Here is a 20,489-nt window from a genome sequence, read left to right as displayed (position 1 = left end):
AAGAAGAGGGACCAAGGAGAGGAACCGCGGTTGGGGGTGGCTAGGCCTGGAACTGACCAGGGGGCCACGGCTGCTGAGGCAGCAGGAGACGAGAGACAAGGAGGAGAAGCTAACGGACGAGCTAACGGAGACAAGGAGGAGAAGCTAACGGACGAGCTAACGGACGAGCTAACGGACCCCCGAGGAGTCGACAGAACCTGGGTTGGAATAGAGGCAGACCAACGCCTTACAACAGGACAAACAGCTTCCGGATAACGGCTTCACTGGCTTCAGCGGCCCCGCTGAAGGTGGCGGAGGAGGCGGCGTTGAAACCGGGTGGCTGACTGGTGGTCCCGAGACTGTAAGACACTGTGCTTCATGGGGAGAGGAGGAAGGAAATGTGACGACTTCGTCACTATGGACTGACGGCTTTGGACCGGGTGATATTGTACTTTATTAGCGTGATTGCACAGTAGGCCTACAGTTAACATTGCATATTTGCACATAATTTATACTAATTATTGAAGTAGTATTTTTTGTAACTGATTAAACCGTATTTATTGAAATGTCGTCCGGATGCTGGGATAAGGATGACAGCGGTTGAGTGTAATCAGGGTGCAAATACTATGTTGAATGTCTGTGGCTGATGATTGTGTGCACCTGGGGCCCTGGGTTGTCTCCTCCCCCCCTCACCTGTGTCTAATTAGTCTGTATATTTAAGTGCTGTTTCTTGTAGTGTTGGGAGATTGGTGGGGTGTGTGAGATCCTGGTGGCTGCAGGCTGGGCTCGCGTGAACCGCAGCAGGATTGAGGCTGTGTGAACTTTGTGCACATTGTTTTAATAAATGCCCACGTCGGGTTATATTTTTGGACGTTCTGCCTCCTTGACTGGTCGGGCCGCTCAACAGTCAGTCTCACAGTGACTCACACTGTTGTTGCCATACTGTATCTATCAAAAATAAATAGCAAACTATAGTTGATGCTATAATTGTATGACCAATAAAAGCCTTGAACCTTGATAATTCAGACCGTACCAAAGTGGCAGACTGAACAATCGACACTGTCAAAACCTTGATCCCATGTTAAGACAAAAATGGGAAAGGACATAATGAGTTGCTGTTAAATAAAAGTATATATATATTTTTTAATAAAGTTGCCTTGCTGCTAAAATGGAGGAAAGAAAACTGCTCATAGGTGGATCAATTAAAGTGCCAATCCACCCATTTCAGACAGTCATTTTATTTTTGTTCATGTGAAAGATTATAATAAATATATAATAAATGCAATGTACAGTGAAAACATTTTTAGCTTGAACTTGATGACAATAACTTTCAACAGAAAGCTAAACAGACAAACTGTGGATATACACTATAGGCAGGTTTAATGTTTTGCTTTATGGGAAGTCCAGTGGTCGTTTTAGGAGATTGAGACTTAAAAAAGTCCAAGTGATTTTGATCGATCTAGATAATTTTGTGATTGTAACATTTAGCGCAGGATAGGAACCCCTTTTCAACTCACTGCACTTTCCATCAAACAAATTCAACATTTCATTATACGGGGAATGTTTCAAAGAGCTATGGATTTATTTCAGATGAAGTATATTCTTCATATTGGATTTGAATAAGAAAGAGAATCGTCTAGTACTGGAGCAGCGCATCAGTGGAAGGTTGTTCTAGTTCTAGCAGTTAGCTGCAGAAGTGTACTGTAGTTATGATGAACTTCACTTTTAGAGTAGAGTATGAGTGCCTAGGCTTTTCTTCATTTTTCTGCACCTTCCAGAGTTTTTTCTAAACCGGGTAACAGGGGCGCTGCGCCCTCTTGCTTTTGGTGTGTTCCCTCATACCAAAATGCAGATTTTCCCAGTAAAATGTTAAAGTGGTGCCAGAAAACAAAATCCAGTTTGTCCAAGACTGTATAAATACAAAAAATATATGAAATCGTGTCAAATAGACCATCAGATAGCATAGACGGCTTTGATTAGGGAGCACCGAATAAATAAGGGATCGATGTCCGGTCGCTCTGCCGGTGGACAAGTGGCAGCAGGCTCACACTGAAACTGTGATTTCTGAATGAAAGCGTTTCTTTTTTTCTGTAGAGGAAGTAAAGAAACCGTAACTCTGGACTTATCTGTTGTTTGAGGTGCAAGGTATGACTCGGCAGCTTTAAGTCATGAAGAAACTACTATTTTCCACTTCGCTCTAATGCATTATTTTGTCCGGAAGTGTCGTTAGCGCCCTCATATTATATGTTTCTTGCCTTCTTTCTTATTGTTCCTCTTTTCTTCTTTCCTCCAGCCTCTCTTCATCATATCTCCGCTCTTATTTTTATATTTCAGAGGTGTATTTGTGGTTGAGAATCGGAATCAGGTCAGATGTCTTTCTCTCCATGTTGGTCCATCACTCTCCCCCCTCCATCATTTTCAGTTCATTCATCCATCCATGCGTCATCTTCCTGTCCCTTGTGAAGCCAATCACATTCACACCCAGGCAGAATGGAACACCTTTCAGAAGTGTGTGTATGAGGGTGAGAGATGGAAAAAGTGAGAAATATGGAGATAGAGGTGAAGATGCATCATCAAAACAGGATGGGCCAAAAGGGTCAGATTTAGATTAAAACGAACAGGAAGGAAATACAAAAAGAGGATGCACACAGAGGAAAGGTAGACAAATGATTGAATAGCATCTGGAGCCCTTTCTCTCTGTGTGATTGGGCAACCAAAATGACTGAACAGATTGATATTCGCAACTTTGTATTCTTAATCACCTGGAAGAGCTCTTTCTTTGCCAAGCTATGTGAAAATAAACTCTGTGTTTAAAGGACCATCTATCTATTTTCGATGTTTGTAATGGTGCCTAAATGAAAGAGGGCGTTCCTTGAGATTCCTTACTGTTTCGCTGGAGGCCAAGTTATTGCCATACAGAGTGAGTATATCTTTAGATAGTTTGTTTCCGTGCCTATAGGCCAAGTACAATAACTTCCGTTTTGTCTGTCAGAAATGTTGTATGTTATTTAAATGATTGGTTTCATCAGGCTTGATTTCAATAAATATAATTGAGTATCACCCGCATAACAATGAAGGTTTTCGGAGTGATTCCTTATAATATTGCCTAACAATGCATGTACTGTATAATGTGAACAAAATAGGTTCAAGTATTTTTCCCTCTCTGGCATGAAGCTCTGTGGTTAAATCTCATCTTTGTGCCTCTATTGTGACACGTTTACATGCTTTAAAATCTGAGTGTTACATAGTGATGTAATTCTGTTATGCAAGTCAAAAAAAGAAGGGGAGTGTGTGGGAGACAAACTCCCTCTAGTGGGAACTTTTAGATGTTGTCCTTTGCAGACAATATACTGTACATGCACAAAGAACCTATATAACAGGGAGAGGGAAAATCCCCAAAAGCATAATAGGGCCTCTTTAAAAAGTTTTACACAGTATTTATTTTATTTAAATTGATTTTCACCCCTTACCCTCAAGTGTATGTTCATTTTGCCAAATGGATGACTGCAATCAGATGCCATAACAGGACAAAACTGTATGAGCGCATTTGCGCTGTAACATATTTAATGTTTTTGAATTGGACTTTGAGACAGCAGGTACAAATGGTGCGCAACTCATAGTGCTTTAAGTGACCCCATTACATTCTTTGTTATTCTGCCCTTCTGTGTTTCAGAGGGAGTTATGACTTAATACTTATGGCATAAAAGTTGTTAGGATATGAGATATGTTAACATTTGGTTCACAAGGACACATCAATATCAGCTTGAAAATGGTATCCTGAAAACATGAAACTTCTCTCCGTGACTTGGATAACGACATCAGGGAGCTCAAACAGAATACCTTTTGTCTGCTATCCAAGGGCTCTGGCTACAAACTTGTGTGTGTGTGTGTGTGTGTGTGTGTGTGTGTGTGTGTGTGTGTGTGTGTGTGTGTGTGTGTGTGTGTGTGTGTGTGTGGTAGTTTGCCTCACCTTCACCGACGCATTCTCCTCTCTCCTCCATTAACGTGCTGTTGCTAAGATACCAGCCGCTCATCTTTCCTCCTCCACACACGACCACCCTTACCTTATGTGGATGTGATGGTGAGAAGTGTTTCTCCCTACCTCCTGACTACCCTTGACACACACACACACACACAGTCACCTTAAAGGTCACTGTAAGACAAGGAAAATTAGTGTCTTTTTCCATCCTTCCTCCCACTTGCCTGCTGACACATTCCCGCCTCCTGAAACCTGGAGACAAACTAAACAATAGCTTTTAACTGACCCAAGAGCATTTTCAACAACAACACTAATATCTCAGGACTCTTAAAACAAAATAACATAATGCGTCAGTTCTCAATTAAAATATGAAGAGAACAACTCCCATGAGGTTATGACAGTGTATCAGTAGCAAAGACTCATGGGAAACGATATGCTAATAAAAAAATAGTGTTGAATTGATCGGGAGTTTTACTGTCCTCTACTGCAATGGCTATAATATTCATGCTTCGGATTTACAGAATCACTGATTAAATAAACTTGTACGATGTACAGTCGTCACATAACGAAAGAGTAGAGGTGGAATCTGTACTTAAGAGTTTGCCGTACGTTTTTTTCATCTCAGTCAGCAGTAATTTGTGTTATTTTTACTGCACTTCATTCGTCTAACAATACAAGTTAATTCCAAAATTACAGTTTTTCAACTCCTTCCTGTCCAGCAAAATCTGTAAGGCCTGTAAAATGTATCTTCACATTTTTATATCATACATTTTTGTAATAAACTGAACGGATTGAGCTGGAAAATGCATCGTTACAGGTTTTATTTATTTTTCTGTATCTGTATCAGTATAAATAGCTCCGTCTCGATCATCTACATTAGTAGATTCAACAAACACATTATTGCATCATTAATATTAATCCAACAACATCTTATTTAATAGTGAAAAACAGACAGGGAACATGATCTGTCTAATTGCTTTCTTTCTCCCAATACCTACTTGGATATGTTTACCTATTAATATGCAGGAGGAATGTTGCTTGTATTTTGACAGTGTGACAAGAAGTATGTTTGTATGAGTAGTTCTAGTCAAGGAAAGGATCTGAATACTTACTGCCAATGATGAAGCTGAAAGAATGTGAGGGGAGGCTCTTCATGGGTGACGATGCAAAATGAAACAACCTGCAAAACGAGTACACACACACACACACACACACACACACACACACACACACACACACACACACACACACACACACAGAGTCCTCTGTAAGGATTGCCCCATGTGTGTCTGTACACATTTGTGCCCATATGTGAGTCTGCAATGGCCTGCAGCACATTAGATGAAAGGAACGCCTCTCAGAATAAAGCTTTCTGTGGAGAGCCACTTCCTGCTAGCGAAAAATGTTTCGCCTACTTTGAGTTTTTGCCAGTGAAATGATGAGAGCACGCTGAGCTGGGAGACGAGTCCCAGAGCTGCCGAGTGATGACTTACTTCAGTCAAATAAACAGCAGAGTAGCAGTGAGAGGGAGAGACAGCATCGGCAAAAGGGAAAGCTCGAGAACTTATCTGTTTTTGTGGAACGTCCATGCATTCGATGTATGACAACGTTGACTTATATTATGCTTTCCAAACACCTCAAATACTGCCTTCAGTTATTACATGAGAATCTTTTAAAAAAACGTATTTAAATTGTCTGTTTTTTTATGATACAGCTATGAGCACATGAGGGGTGTGACTACATACGTCACAACCGCTGTGTCAGGTGATTTTATTTTTGATAAGTCAGACCCCCGACCTCCAGCCTTTATGACCTCCAAGTGAACCATGATGCATTTCTGAAGCACTTACGAGACCTACCATTCTCAACTGGTCCAGCATAATAACTTTCCCAAACAGTTTCAGATATACAACAGGGCTTTTTGACTTTTCAGATAAGTTCACATCAGAAAGTCAGTGAATATATAGCTCAACACACAACTATATATGTGAACCCAACAGTCAAGCAACAGTCTGACTCACGTCTTCTAGAGCAGCAGTCTGACTCACGTCTTCTAGAGCAACAGTCTGACCCACATCAACAGGGACTACACTCTGACTCACGTCTTCTAGAGCTACAGCCTGACTCACGTCTTCTAGAACAGCAGTCTGACTCACGTCGTCTAGAGCAGTGGTTCCCAAACGGTGTGCCGCGGCACACTGGTGTGCCGTGAGGCAAGTCCAGGTGTGCCGTGGGATTTTGTGACAAACATACGTTATTATTGCAATATACAACTACACAAAAATAATTATTTTTTTATTTACTATATCAGTACTTTGTATGCACACATTTCATAATACAGAGGCAAACTCTATACCTAAAAACGATTATTTAAAAAATAATCCTCACAGAACCCCGTATTCCGCTGTTAACGCAGTTGCGCAGGTGGGATTTATAAGACTATGACACATCAAAGGCTGAAGGACAATATTAAAACTGAGAAACAAGCAAGCGGGAAAATGGAGCGCTTTCTTGTGCGGAGCAAACCAGCAACCACCAGTGTAGAGACTGCCGACAACCCACCAACGAAAGAGAAGAGGAAAAAAACTGTCAGCAGACAGTACCATGACAGTTATCTGTCTTATGGCTTCATTTGGACCGGGGATGTGAACAATCCTCAGCCCGAGTGCGTCGTCTGTCGGGAGAAGTTAGCTAATGCTAACATGGTTCCAAGCAAGCTGAAGAGGCACTTGGAAACCAAACATGTTCACAGTAACTTGGACTACTTCAGAAGAGCGCGGGATCTGAACCAGAGGCAGCAAGGACGTTTGTTGGATTCTGTGAAAGTGTCTGATAAGGCAATGGAGGCGAGTTACATGCTAGCGGAGCTCATTGCAAAGCAGAAGAAGCCTCACACAATAGCGGAGACACTCATCCTCCCTGCTTGCAAAATACTTGCAGGTGTCATGCTGGGTCCAGATGCCGCAAATGAGCTATCGAAAGTGCCGTCGTCTGATAATACGATCAAAAGAAGAATCAACGACATGTCCGAAGACATTGAGGAACATTTGGCAGAGAAACTGCAGGCGAGCGGCAGATTTTCCCTCCAAATAGATGAATCTACGGACATCAGTGGGGCTGCCCAACTTCTGGCAAACGTCAGATATGTTGATGCTGACTCCATCAAAGAGACATTTTTATTCTGCAAAGAAATGGAAAGCCACACCACGGGAGAGGAAATATTCAGGGTAACTAATGACTATTTTAAAGAGAACAGTCTGACCTGGAATATGTGCGTCGGTCTTTGCACAGATGGTGCGGCGAGCATGACGGGGAGAGTGAAAGGATTCATTGCTAAGGTGAGGGCACAAAACCCACATATCGTGACAAACCACTGCATTCTGCACCGAGAGGCATTGGTTGCCAAAACCATGCCCCCGGAGTTGACTGAGGTGCTGAATCAGGCCGTGCAGATGGTGAATTACATAAAATCAAGGCCCCTGAAATCTCGCCTCTTCTCCCAGCTGTGCGCCGAGATGGGAGCCGACCACCAAAGCCTGATCCTGCACACAGAGGTACGTTGGCTGTCACGGGGGAAAGTCCTATCCCGTCTTTATGAGCTTCGGGAAAGCTTTTGGAGTTTTCAGGTGAAAACGGCTGTCCCACATAAAGACAAGCTCGCGGATGAGAGGTGGTGCGCCAGGCTGGCTTTACCTCGCAGACATATTTGGGCATCAGTGAACGAGTTAAACGGCAAGCTTCAGGGAAGGAATGAAAACATTTTATCGTCCAGAAGAGGCGGAAGGTTGATGGTATCTCCTGTGGCAGGAGCTTTGAGCCTCCAGGCATGTGGTCCCGCTGGCAAGCAGCTGGCCGCAAGGCCGCAACGCGCTGTGTGCCACCAGACCTTAAGCAGAGGTTGTGGCATTTATTTGCCAGCGGGAAGATGGGGGTGCATAGACTTGCCCAACAGATTCCACGATCCTGAGAGCAATTCATGAACAGAGAGAGAGGAGTGGCGGGCTCCGTGGGGACGCCGCAAATACTTGAACCAGCTCCCTGAGATCAGTTTGGGGCCCAACTGCTAGCTGGAAATATGTCTGCGAGGTAATCGCCCCAGACACGGGCGCACCCACCTCTCATCCCCACTACCCTTGACCTGTGTGGGACAGGCGTTTTGCACCTGATAACTCGAACAAAAGCAGGGGTCCCGGCTGTCTCTTAAAGACGGGACTAGCGAAGTTTTCCCCCGTGAGCAGCCAACGAGGGATTAAACATCTGCGTGCTTGACAGGATCAGGCATTGGTGGTCCGCTTCCATCTCGGGCGCAGCAGCTGGGAGAAGAGGCGAGATTTCAGGGGCTTGATTGTTATGTAATTCACCATCTGCAGTCGGCCTGATTCAGCACCTCAGTCAACTCCTGGGGCCAGTGTTTGTGGCTACCATTGCCTCATTTCGAATTTAGTGCCTGTCTTGTTTAAACGATATGTGGGTTTTGTGCTCCTCACTCTTAGCAATGAATCCTTTCATTGCTACCACGTTCATCTGCTCGCCGGCACCATCGTGTCATAGCCGACGCATATATCCAGGTCATACTGTAACTCTTTAAATAGTCATTAGTTAACCTGAATATTTCCTCTCACCGTGGTGTGCTTTCGCATTTTACGATTAGCAGAATACAAAATGTCTCTTTTGATGGAGTCAGCATCAACATATCCGACGTTTGCCAGAAGTTGGGGCAGCCCCACTGATGTCCTTTGCTGTACATTCATTCTCAGACTCGCATTGAAGGACATATCGTCTGTCGTTTCGTCTCGTTCTGCAGTTTCTCTGAAGGCCACGTAGAGTAGTGTAACCGCAATGTCTGCTCGCTGACATGTGACTGTAATAACTGTTTACCTGATATGATAGTCGTAGGGTTATCAACCGACGGCAGGCTTTCGATGGCTCCATCTTTGCGGCATCTGGAGCCCAGGGCATGACAACCTGCAAGTAATTTTGCAAGCCAGGGCAGGATGAGTGTCTCGCGCTATTGTGTGAGGCTTCTCTGCTTTGCGCAAATGAGCTCCGGCTAGGCATGTAAACTCGCCTCGCATTGGCCCTTTATCAGACCACTTCATAAAAGAATGCCAACAAACGTCCTTGGCTGGCCTGGTCAGATCCTCGCGCTCCTTCTGAAGTTAGTCCGCAAAAAACGTTACTGTGAACATGGCCCCGAGGATGTTTGGTTTCCAAGTTGCCTCTTAGCTTTGCTTTGGAACGGCATGTTAGCATTAGCCCTAAGCTTTCTCCCGCCGAGCAGACGAGCGCACTCGGGCCTGAGGATTGTTCACATCCGGCCGTGCGCAAATGAAGGCCATAAGACAGATAACTGTCATAAGGTACTGTCTGCTGACATTTTTTTGCGCTCTTCTCTTTCGTGGTGGGGTTGTCGCAGTCTCTAACAGCTGGTGGTTGCTGGTTTGCTCCCGGGCACAAGAAAGGCGCCTCCATTTTACCCGCTTGCTTGTTTCTCAGTTTCTAATATTGTCCTTGCAGCCTTTTGATGTGTCAGCAGTCTTATAAATCCGCACCATGCGCAACTGCGTTAACCAGGGGCGGAATACGGGGGTTCTGTGAGGATTATTTTTAAAAATAATGCGTTTTTAGGTATAGAATTTGCCTCTGTATTATGAAATGTGTCCAGGTAAGCAAGAGTACCTGAGTATACGTAATATAAACAAAATATATTATTCTTTGCTGTAGTGTATATTGGCAATAAATAAACGTATGGTTTGGGTCACAAAATCCCACGGCCACACTGGACTGGGCCTCACAGGCACAACGTGAAACCGCACTGCGTGGTAGAGAACCAGGCTTCAGTGAGAGGAGATTTACACATTGCAGTTGCGCGAGCAATGGAGGCGAACATGAGTGAATTTCTGCGCGCCAGAGAGGTCCAAGAGNCGGCTCTCGTTTCAGTACACTTAACAACGGGACCATAGCAACGGAACTGACAGCCAATCGGAGTCTGATTCAGAGGGTTGCCTGTCAGTTCCGTTGCCTGTCAGTTCCGTTGCTATGGTCCCGTTGTTAAGTGTACTGAAACGAGAGCCGGTATAATTCCAAAACAATATAAAAATTGGAATACGTTATTTTAGTGTCTTAAGAGGTATGAAGGGTTAACGTTACATCTTAGGGTAATTTTTAGTCATGTTCTGTATACATACTAACATATAAGGGTATAATTAGTGTGGTTACTCCATGTTTACTAGCTATAACATTAACATTACATCACTCTTTTTCACTTCTTACTCAGTCAGCCAGACACATTCACAAACCTGAAACATCATCCATTTCTTCACTGCTGGTGATGACATTGTTGTCAGCTGCTGATACTGCTTGTGGCGCCTTTTTTTCAATGAAAATAACTTTCTAATATCCATAACTTTATAGGCTATTAGCTTAAAACTCGTCAGGCACTAGCAGAACCATATGGCGCTGGGCACTAGGAAGGATCACTTCTTCTTCAGGGCAGGGAAGGCTACGCAGTATGCAGGCTACTGTCCTGCAGCGGCTGCCTCTCTGGTGGAATCCGGTACTGCACATTTTTTTCAGAAAACATCTGGGGCTTGAGCCCAAGTAGCCACCCCTAGCGCCGCCACTGGTGAGAAATGTTATGTCTAAACATCTTTATTTCAATGCAACACCAATCTGCTCTCACTGCTGAAGCCCTTTATGCAAATCCATAGCAAGTGTGCTGCAGTCAAATAACAAAGATGCATGCATGTTTGTTTGTGAGTGCATGTGTATAACTATGTGACTGAGTACATATGTCTCTGCAAGTAAGGTGCTGGGTAATATCCTTTACTCCGTCAGGGTTCTACCTGATAAACAGTGACTCCTTTTTCTTGTTTTCTGCTACTTATCGCTCAGAGGACAAATATTTCTAGTGAAATCATTTTATACATCCTTGTCCAGAATCCTTTAAGTGGTTTCCTCTCCCCATCACAATCCTCCTAAATGACAACAGTCCATTTCCATTATGAGCCTCAACTAAGTACTGAGTCAGTCAAGTGTTAAGGGACTTGCCTTCGGTGAAGAAGAATTACAGCGCTAATGTAGGGGGTATGGAGATCAACCCACTCTGCCTCCTCTTCCCTACACACCTCCCTTCCTCCTTTGGCTTGAAGGAACATAAAATCAAAGAAGTCAGGTTTGCTTAGAGAATGATGATTTCACTTTTTTTTCAAAGCTCACAGGCTGATTGCTATTCTGTGTCAGTGGCCGCCGGAGGCACAGAGAGAACGACAGGAGAAGGATTCAACTGATAACATTGTTTCCTCTCTCTGTTGTGGGTCTCTGCTGATAAAGAGGACTCCGCGTAGCCAGACAAACACCGACTAGGCCTACAATGGAAAGGCTGATCTGCACACACTGGACGGAGACACGCTCTGCTCACCTGCAGCTCCTCCCGCTGTGATGCAGCGGTGAACGGAGCAAAACACACACTTCAAGTCAGATCATCACCCTTAGCTATTTACCTCTCGAACTATCTAAACTAGTAAATATGTTTATTTTTACTGTTTTACTCTCGGGTCACTCATTACTGGATCAGCTGCTGCATGAGACAGACACTGACGCTGTCCGAAGAGAGGGAGGAAAAAGAGAGGCTCCATGTATTTTATTATTATATAGAGTCGTTATTCATTTGTTTTAAAGCTCAATAAATAACAAATAAGACGTTTGACCGGCACTTTTATAATTTTGTCCGGAAGATTTAAACTTTAATACACGTTGAATGGCGAAAAACTCTGCCCGGTTCCCTCGGCCCCCACCGCGGAGAATAAACAGAAGGGCAACCATTACAACCATGCTTCTCCGCTGCTTTTGTGGAGGAAGTTACAGCGCCACGTACAGGCTCCTGCGTATGTACTGCAGCTTCTCCAGCGGTTGGAGCTAAACGGAGCTGTCTCGTGTGGACAGACACTATCCGGTGAACATTGCGTGTGGACGGAAGCTTTTTTGCGATTGCGTTTGCGTTAATCCTATGCGTTTAGCCGTATACGTCCTCGTGTGGCCGGGGCCTCAGTCTCAGCCCTATTCACTTCCTTTTCATCATGCGTGGCACAAGCAGGACCACAACAATATATACTTCCTTCCACTAAACTCTTTATTTACTCTTTGTTTAACGACCTAACTTGACATGGGCTCTCTTGTGATGGAGGATAGGGTTAATTAAATAGGTTAATGGGATGATTTAAAGCCTGTCTAATCATATACGGCCCTTAACAACGTCCAAGTGACAAAGACAGATCCTCTGACCCTGATTCTGTGTCACACAGCCATTATTGAAGTGGCCGGCGATAAACTCTTCAATTATAACTCCCTGTTTGGGTGTGCACGTGCCCATGCATGCCATTGAGTATGTGCACTGTAATTGTGATGGTGGGGGTGGGGGGGCTTGGACTTCAGAGGATCATGCTCTACATCAGCGCTGGATATATATTGGCCTCTGGTCATCTAGATGGGAGGCTTCTCTTTCCCCTGCATGCAGAGATGATAAGAGAGAAGACTGCAGCTGAAACCAAATAGCTCTGTCTAGACGCAAATAGCAGATTTACTGAAATCAGTGAGGCTGTAAAGCATTTTTAAAAAGCGAAAAATCACAATACATTTCAGCAGCAGATGGCACAACCATAGCTCGATAGCTGTTAAATTCACACGAGGAAAACGTTCTGGTTGCAAAAACTAAATTTTTCCTTGAGAGGACAGGCAGATTTTTTGCTATGCTAGTTTACAGCACACACAGCTAAAGTAGACGACTAATCAATACAGCAGCCCGCAGGCAGGGGAGTCCTGTTCCCTCTTAGCAACTACTGTATTTCACTGCAGCAAAAAGGAGCTTTCTGATAAACATGATCTATGCAGGGCTGGGCGGGCCCAAAGCGTCTCTGCAGAGGGAACTGATTCATTACGTACTGTTCTTATTTCATGTGAGGATCATGACATATTAGAATCAGGGACAAAAGACAAGAATAAAAAAACTGAGTGTAATAATGTACCCTTTTGAGTTCTGTAAATCATTCTATATGCAGCCCCCAGTTTCTTTTCTCTGTCCACTATGTTATGTCAAGTCAACACTACTATAAAAACCTGAAACAACAAAGAGACCCGACTGAAGGCTGGAGTCACCACCACCACTCTTTATCCTGCCATCCCTCCCTCCTAGTCTCAATCACAACATCCGCAGCCAAGCCCCCACCTACCTCTGGTGCTACACATACAGACACAAGAGAGAAAAAATAACAATGGGAAGACCCACACACATGCAGGTCCTGATGTGTGACTCAACAACACAGACGTATGACCTTCTCTTCAGGTCCTCACAAAACACAAATACAAGCCCATATAAACACCAGGGGCAACACACAAGGGCAGACAGGTCCTTATCTACATGCTCCACCGCATCCCTGAGCATGTTGCTAAGGTCACAGGTCAACACCAACAAACCGGAAAAATTATCCCCTACAAACAACAGTGGCATTTAAATTGAGCAATATTCCGATAACCAGAACGACCTTAAAAGACTAAATTCTTGATTACGAGTGCAACGATCTGTAGATATATTGATTCAATGGTCAACGATGAAATATTATTGATACAAATTAAAATCATCGATACATACCATCTTTAAGATGCACCCTTAGTTTAAAATTCTGAACTGAACATTTGACACATATGAAATGTGACCCTTATGATGAGCAAGAGGAAGTCTAGTTTCCATTTCATTATTTTATTAAGAAGGTTTTTTTTATCTATATGTCTGGAACCGCCCAGTAATAGAATTGCAAATCATATTTTACTTGCGCTTTGAATGGGTTAAATGGGCATATGATACAGTCTCAAATCGATTGCACGCTTATGAATTGAGGTAGTTCGAACATTTCTCGTGGCAGACTTCAAAATATGCAAATATCATACCATGATTTCTATAAAGAAATATAACATGATGGAACTACACACCTCGAGTGGGCTATACATTTCCTAAATTACTGAAGAGCTATGTCATGATTTTAGTTTTGTGTGTTTAGTTATGGGTTTATTTTGAAATGCTGTTCTCCCTGTGTCTGGTCTTCCTTCCTGTGTTTGCCCTCCTGTGTCTGATTGTGCCTCATTGTGTTCGCCTGTTGCCCTTGTGTTTCTGCCTCCCCTGCCAGCTGTGTCTTGTCCTGTGGTTACCCTTGTGTGTATTTCGTCTGGTCTTCCCCTGTGCTCCTTGTCTGATCGTCGTCTTTCATGTCCTCCTTGCACCTCTGTTTGTTTCTGTCAGTTTTTGTCTTGATGCTACCAGTTTTTGGGATTTATTCTTGTTTCTTCATGGTCAACAGCTTTTTTGTTAAATAAAGCTAGCTTTTTGTATAAAAACCCACTTCTCCTCATCCTGCATTTCGGTCCTGATTTTCCCCAACCCTGACAAGCTTTTAAACCTGATTTGGCTTTTTTTCATGGCTGACTTCATACTGCATCCAGTAGACAAAAGGTGTGAAGACACTTTCCTCTCTATTAAAAGCTTTATAAGTGAATGATTCAATTCAACAGCTGTTTTCTGTATGATCCACTTTGAGAAAAAGACATAGAATCTGTTAGATGTGTTTCACCAACATGCAGTACAATGCATGATACAGTACGCACAACAATGCTTAGTGCAGACATGATACAATCTATCCATTAATCAATGCATTATTCCCACTTGACTCCAGGCAGGGTCCATAGGGCAGGATGGGGAGGGGGGGCATCCCAGGAGATGAGGAGGGGGATGGTGTAAAGCACCAAACTGAAAGAAGGGAGCAACACCATCTCATGAGATATTGATTTAGCCCCCCCAAACACGCTTACTGCCCTCCCTTGAAAGCCAGCTTATGTAAAAGAGACGTAAGGAGGAGGAGAGGGGAGAGAAACCTGTAATGTATCCTTTATCCTCTCTCTCTGGACAGATTGATTTACAATCACAGCTGCCCTCTTTCACTATTGTTTTCCCTGAATTGAGGGCCCGGTCAAACGCACCATGGTGTACTGAGCATTTTATTAAAACGTTAATAACTGTTAAGAGGTATTCAAGTTCTGCTAATCATTGTTGATTCATCACCTCACAGAAGGAACAAAAATCCAGATGTGTCGTGCCTTATTCCACTGCTTCAAAGTCTTGCAACTGCAGGGTATAATAGTCGGATGGGAAAACCAAACAATCACTTCTGTAAATGTAACTCCTAGTCTTTAGTTTATTCTGTTTTTTTACTATGAATTAAGTTTTATTTTAAACACAGAAGGTTTTAAGCCAGTGTGACATTGACAGGTCCTTCACTGGGCTTCATAATTCACTCTGAAGGAGGTCAAGTCAACCAACAGCTTCACACCCTCATCACTGGCACCTGATGACCAAGCAGTCGCTTAATATTAACGTTACTTACGCAGATATTTACTGCAGAGCAAATCCCAGAGGGAATTCAATGACAGAGAATCAATCATCTGCGAAATATTCAATTGTGTATTTATGAAGCTGACAGCCCACCCTTGGGAATAATGCACTTTTATAACATACTTCGCAACCTATAGATTTGCATACGCTTCAGGACATGTCCAGGCTTTAAAAAACAAAAATATAATAATTGGAGGGTCATCTGTTTCTAATAATAAAATAAACATATTTAGAACAAAAAGTCTGTGTTGGTGCCTTCCTCTTTAAATATTGTCCTTGCTATTCATGATGTCCTCCAAACAATTGTTCAAAATTTGGGAATATGCAATTTAGAGTCATAGAGATACAGCGCTTTGTGCTAGCTGGCATAGGACTGGAAGCAGTGACAAGAAAGCACAGTGTTTAAGTAAAAAAAAAACATACAGCTTACTTAGCAGCTTGTTGTATCTAGTATGCTGAGCATCTGATACATATACACTTAAAGACAATAAGATATAGTAAGTTAAGCTAACTGGCCACGAGCTCTTTACATTTAATGTAAACCACATGAGTCGTACAAATCTACTCATGTAACGGCCAAAAATTGAATAGCTGTATTTCCTAAAATGTCCAACTATTCCTTTTAAATAAAGGCTTTGGCAATAACACAAAAAGGTTGAGTTTTAGCAGCATTTGCAATTGTTCTATTGCTGGATAATACATTCCCATTTTTTTTTAAATCAAATTAGTACACCATGCTTACAGCAGAACATCCAATTCACATCATCTAAATTCTTTGGCAGGATGCACTGTTAAATGTTGAATGTGTGCTGACAGTGTAAAGACAAGAGATGACTACACAGCCGCAGGAAACGTAAAAACAGACTCGCATCTGAACTTTTCGTGCTGACCTGATGAATCATGTCAACATTTTTCTTTTCAGGTATTTCAAGTTACCCTGTGAAGAACATGATGTAGATTTGATTTGGCATCTTTCTCGGCATAAAGCCTTGAGAACAGAACTGACCTGTGAACTGCTGCCAGTTCTCAACATAGCACAAATTTCAATATATCTGCAGACTTGTAATCTAAAGAGACTGAAACGGCTGAAGCTGAAATGAGTTGGCTGGGTGTTGAAAGTGAAATGGTGTGTTTTCTTCGTATGGGATTAAATATATTTATGAATGAGAGAAACCAATTAGTGAATGTGGAGTTATTTACAAGCAAACAAAGGATTTCATTGAACACAATGATCATGAAATAAAATGACCCAATGACTTGAACATTTCACGGTTCAAGTGCTCTAAACTAGCTTGACAGTGTAATGAAACATCACTGAGAGCCTTATGAGCACGCTGCTCTTCCCGCTCTGCAGTGGCGGCGTCCTCCTCCTTCAGCCCCTCGCTGTGCTCAAAGAACGCTCTAACAAGCCAGAACCAGGGGCTAATGGTGTCTCCGTCACTGCTTAGGCAGCGATCCAAAGACAACACACACACACACACACACACACACACACACACACACACACACACACACACACACACACACACACACACACACACACACAGCTCCCCAGCTGGTCGCCCCCNACCCTGTAGGTGCGGTCTTTGAGGTATGAGGTGAGGAGGGAAAGTGCAGAGCCTGAAACTCCAAGTTCTTGGAGAGTGCGAAGGAGGATCTGATGGTTCACCGTGTCGAATGCAGCAGACAGGTCCAAAAGGATGATGACAGAGGAGAGGGAGGCTGCTTTAGCCGTGTGCAGTTCCTCAGTGACAGCAAGGAGAGCAGTTTCTGTGGAGTGACCTGCCTTGAAACCAGACTGGTGCGGATCCAGAAGGTTGTTCTGATGGAGATAACAGGAGAGTTGTTTAAAGACAGCGCGTTCAAGTGTTTTAGACAGGAACGGGAGGAGAGAGACAGGCCTGTAGTTTATAACATCAGACGGGTTGAGAGTAGGTTTCTTTAGGAGAGGGTTTACTCTTGCCTCCTTGAGACTGTTTGGAAAGTGACCAGAAGTTAGAGAAGTGTTGATGAAATGAGAAACGGTAGAATATCAGGAGCGATAGTCTGAAGGAGGTTTGAAGGGATAGGGTCCAGAGGACAGGTGGTAGGACGGGCAGAGGTAACGAGGGTAAGAACCTCACTTGGAGAGAGAGGGGAGAAGGAGGTCAGTGTGTGGGTGAAGGGAGGGTCTGGTGACCCAGCGGTGAGTAAAGGTGAGTCAGAAAAAGAAGAGCGAATATCATCAACCGTTTTTTCAAAGTGGTTAACAAAGTCGCTTGACAGAAGGGAGGAGGGGGAAGGGGCTTTGGGGGGGTCCAAGAGGGTGGAGAAGATGGAATTTTCTTGCCTCTAGACCGACAATTTTTTGGAGCTGGAAGTGAACCGGATTCCGGAGCTAAGAGGCGGCGCCGCTGTGGTGTGAACATGAAAAACCGGTACTTTTCAGGCTCCAGCTCCGAGCCAGAGCTGAAAACGCGTTGGTGTGAAAGGGGCATAAGTGGTTAAAACATAGTCATTTGGGAAATTGGACACATGTGAGTCATCGCCATTTTGCCATCCTGGAGGAAAAGTCCGGCTATCACCAATGTCAAGGTATTTATCCTCTGATAAAAAGGAAATATTCACAGAAAGTGCTGTCCAGTTGTATCTTGAGAGACAGCAACAGAAACATTAGACTCAACATTTGTCCAAAAAGGACATTTGTTTGCCTTCAACTAAGACCTGTTATGGCAGTAGGGTAAATGGCTGTTCCCAAAGTCCCTTGTTTACTTATTATAATAGACACCAAGTGGTTTAAAAAACAGTCATTTGGGAAGTTGGACACTTGTGAGATATCGTTATTTTTTTGTCTGGACATTTCAACCCTCATAAAATACGACTCATGTGGGATTATCAGCAGAAAGCAAGGCAATGGAGGAGCTCAGGGTGGATGGATGGCTGGCTTACTGTTTTACGACAGTTGACACCAGTTTATTTTTTCCATGACCGGGGTTTTTCCCTAACCAAGTCTTTTTTTGTGCCTTAGCCCAACTGAATCATATATTTTTCCGATTAGAAAACGTTTTGATGTTCTGCAACAGTGATTTGTAACAGATTTGGAAAGTGTAAGATTGGAAAATTGATCGTTCTGGGAGGTACTTTTCACAATTCATTTAGAAAAGGTATTGATTTGTAAGCTGTCACATGAACGAATTTTAGCCTGGCAGGTATAGCTAAATCAAATTATAAGTGTATAAATAGATTTAGCAGAGCCAGAGTTAATGTATAGGTGGAAGAAAGAGATAGTTAGTTAACGATAATCCTCCCTTTGCTCAAATACATTCTGCCTTGTTAACTAAGAGGGAAAATGTGACAGAGTAAACAACAATGCAGCGGCACAGCATGCCTCGTTACATTTGTACAAATCATCTACCCTGTGTGTGTGTGTGTGTGTGTGTGTGTGTGTGTGTGTGTGTGTGTGTGTGTGTGTGTGTGTGTGTGTGTGTGTGTGTGTGTGTGTGTGTGTGAGTCGATGCGTTTTTTTAGCCGGGTATATGTCAGTGTGTGTGTGGGTGTNTATTGTATCAGACTGGTATACATGAAGAACTGCAGTAAATATACAAAGAACAGACACTGAACATGTAGTGTGTGTGCCACGTGTGATCCATGATGGGCACATAAGAGCGGGAAATGTGTCAAATTGTTGTGTGTGTGTGCGTGCGTGTGTGTGTGTGTGTGTGTGTGTGTGTGTGTGTGTGTGTGTGTGAGTCGATGCGTTTTTTTAGCCGGGTATATGTCAGTGTGTGTGTGGGTGTCAGAGCGAGGATGAGAAGAGGTGGCTGGCACTGGCTGGATCTGCTCACACAACACACACTCTATAATTGGACTCAAAGGAACGAGGAAATCTGCCCGCAGGGTTCGGATTATGCTGATATATGGCATATATATTGCCAGGCTAATATTCCTATCTCATATCGGGCTCTAATGTTAGCCAGAAGTGAATACACCGGCAAAGTAAAATAAGGCTGAGAGAAAAAAGAGAGTCTGCCTGCAAATCTTAAAGAGCATCTGGGCCAACTGACATGTCAGTGGCAAACTGGGATGTCTTGAGGGGACGATTCTGCTTTTAGCTTGTTGCATTTTATCTGCTGGAACATCTTTTATATCAAAACAATAGATCACTCCTCTGAGGCGTATCACACACACAGGCCATCACAGGGACACGCACTCAAAAGGCTTGATTTACAACTCATATGTCACAGGCAGTAGATTTTTGATTTCCTGTCATCCTAACTCAAAATCAAAAGCACATTTAGGAGAACCCTCGTGAGCAATAGCACTAGTGTGGAGGGGTACAGAGTCTCAGAAGTGCCAAAGCTGCTAAAAGGCAAAAAAAATCCAAAGAGGTTCAATGTATGAATAAACAATAGAGGCAACTGAATTGTTAAAATGGACTATGGACTATATAAAAAATGTTTTATCTTTTGACTTTTGTTTTAGATTTAGCATCCAAACAGGATGTTTTAGATTTAACATCATTATGCGATCATTTACATTTTGTAAAGCCCGATCCAATCGTGCTTCTAAAAATGGTACTTTCCAGTCTCAGAAATAAATCGTAAAAATAAGTTTTGGTTAAAACGTGTTATTATGTCTGTCTTGTCGGTTTTATTGTACACTTTAATCCATTTAATATGGTTTTACTGGCTTATTATAATAAGGCAAATGTTATTGTTACATTTATAATGTAATTGTTTTTCCATCTTGGGGCCTCTTCTCTTTAACATCTACATGCTGACTCAGATAATGAAAAACAACAAAAATAAGTTATCATAGCTATGCGGATGACACACAAATGTACGTAACCATTTCACCGGGAGACTATGTTCCAATTCAAACACTGAGTAAGTGCATTGAACAAATCAATGACTGGATGTGTCAGAACTTTCTCCAATTAAACAAAGATAAAACTGAGGTAATGGTTTTTGGAGCCAAGGCAGAACGTGTAAAAGTTAGCTCTGAGCTTCAGTCTGCAATGTTCAAAACAACAGANACACCATCAAGGGCCTGTTGTTGCCCTAGCACCCTGGCAATAAAGGAAGCAGTCACACGATTTGACCTTAGGACAGCTCC

General features: G+C 43.0%; 1 protein-coding gene across 1 annotated transcript in view; it reads left to right on the top strand.

Annotated features, from left to right (window-relative positions):
• Nucleotides 1–6,456: 6,456 nt before the first annotated feature.
• LOC104950476 (zinc finger BED domain-containing protein 5-like) overlaps nt 6,457–20,489 on the top strand; it is a 15,063-nt gene continuing 1,030 nt past the window's right edge. Inside the window, exon 1 of the mRNA XM_010777006.1 lies at nt 6,457–7,584. Within this exon, the coding sequence (XP_010775308.1) occupies nt 6,457–7,584 (1,128 nt within the window). The remainder of the gene's footprint in view (nt 7,585–20,489) is intronic.

This window comes from Notothenia coriiceps, unplaced genomic scaffold (assembly GCF_000735185.1).
Source record: "Notothenia coriiceps isolate Sejong01 unplaced genomic scaffold, NC01 NC01_scaffold00000339, whole genome shotgun sequence".
NCBI lineage: Eukaryota > Metazoa > Chordata > Actinopteri > Perciformes > Nototheniidae > Notothenia > Notothenia coriiceps.
Note: the sequence above shows the minus strand (reverse complement) of the source record. Positions and strands in the feature narration are given on the sequence as shown.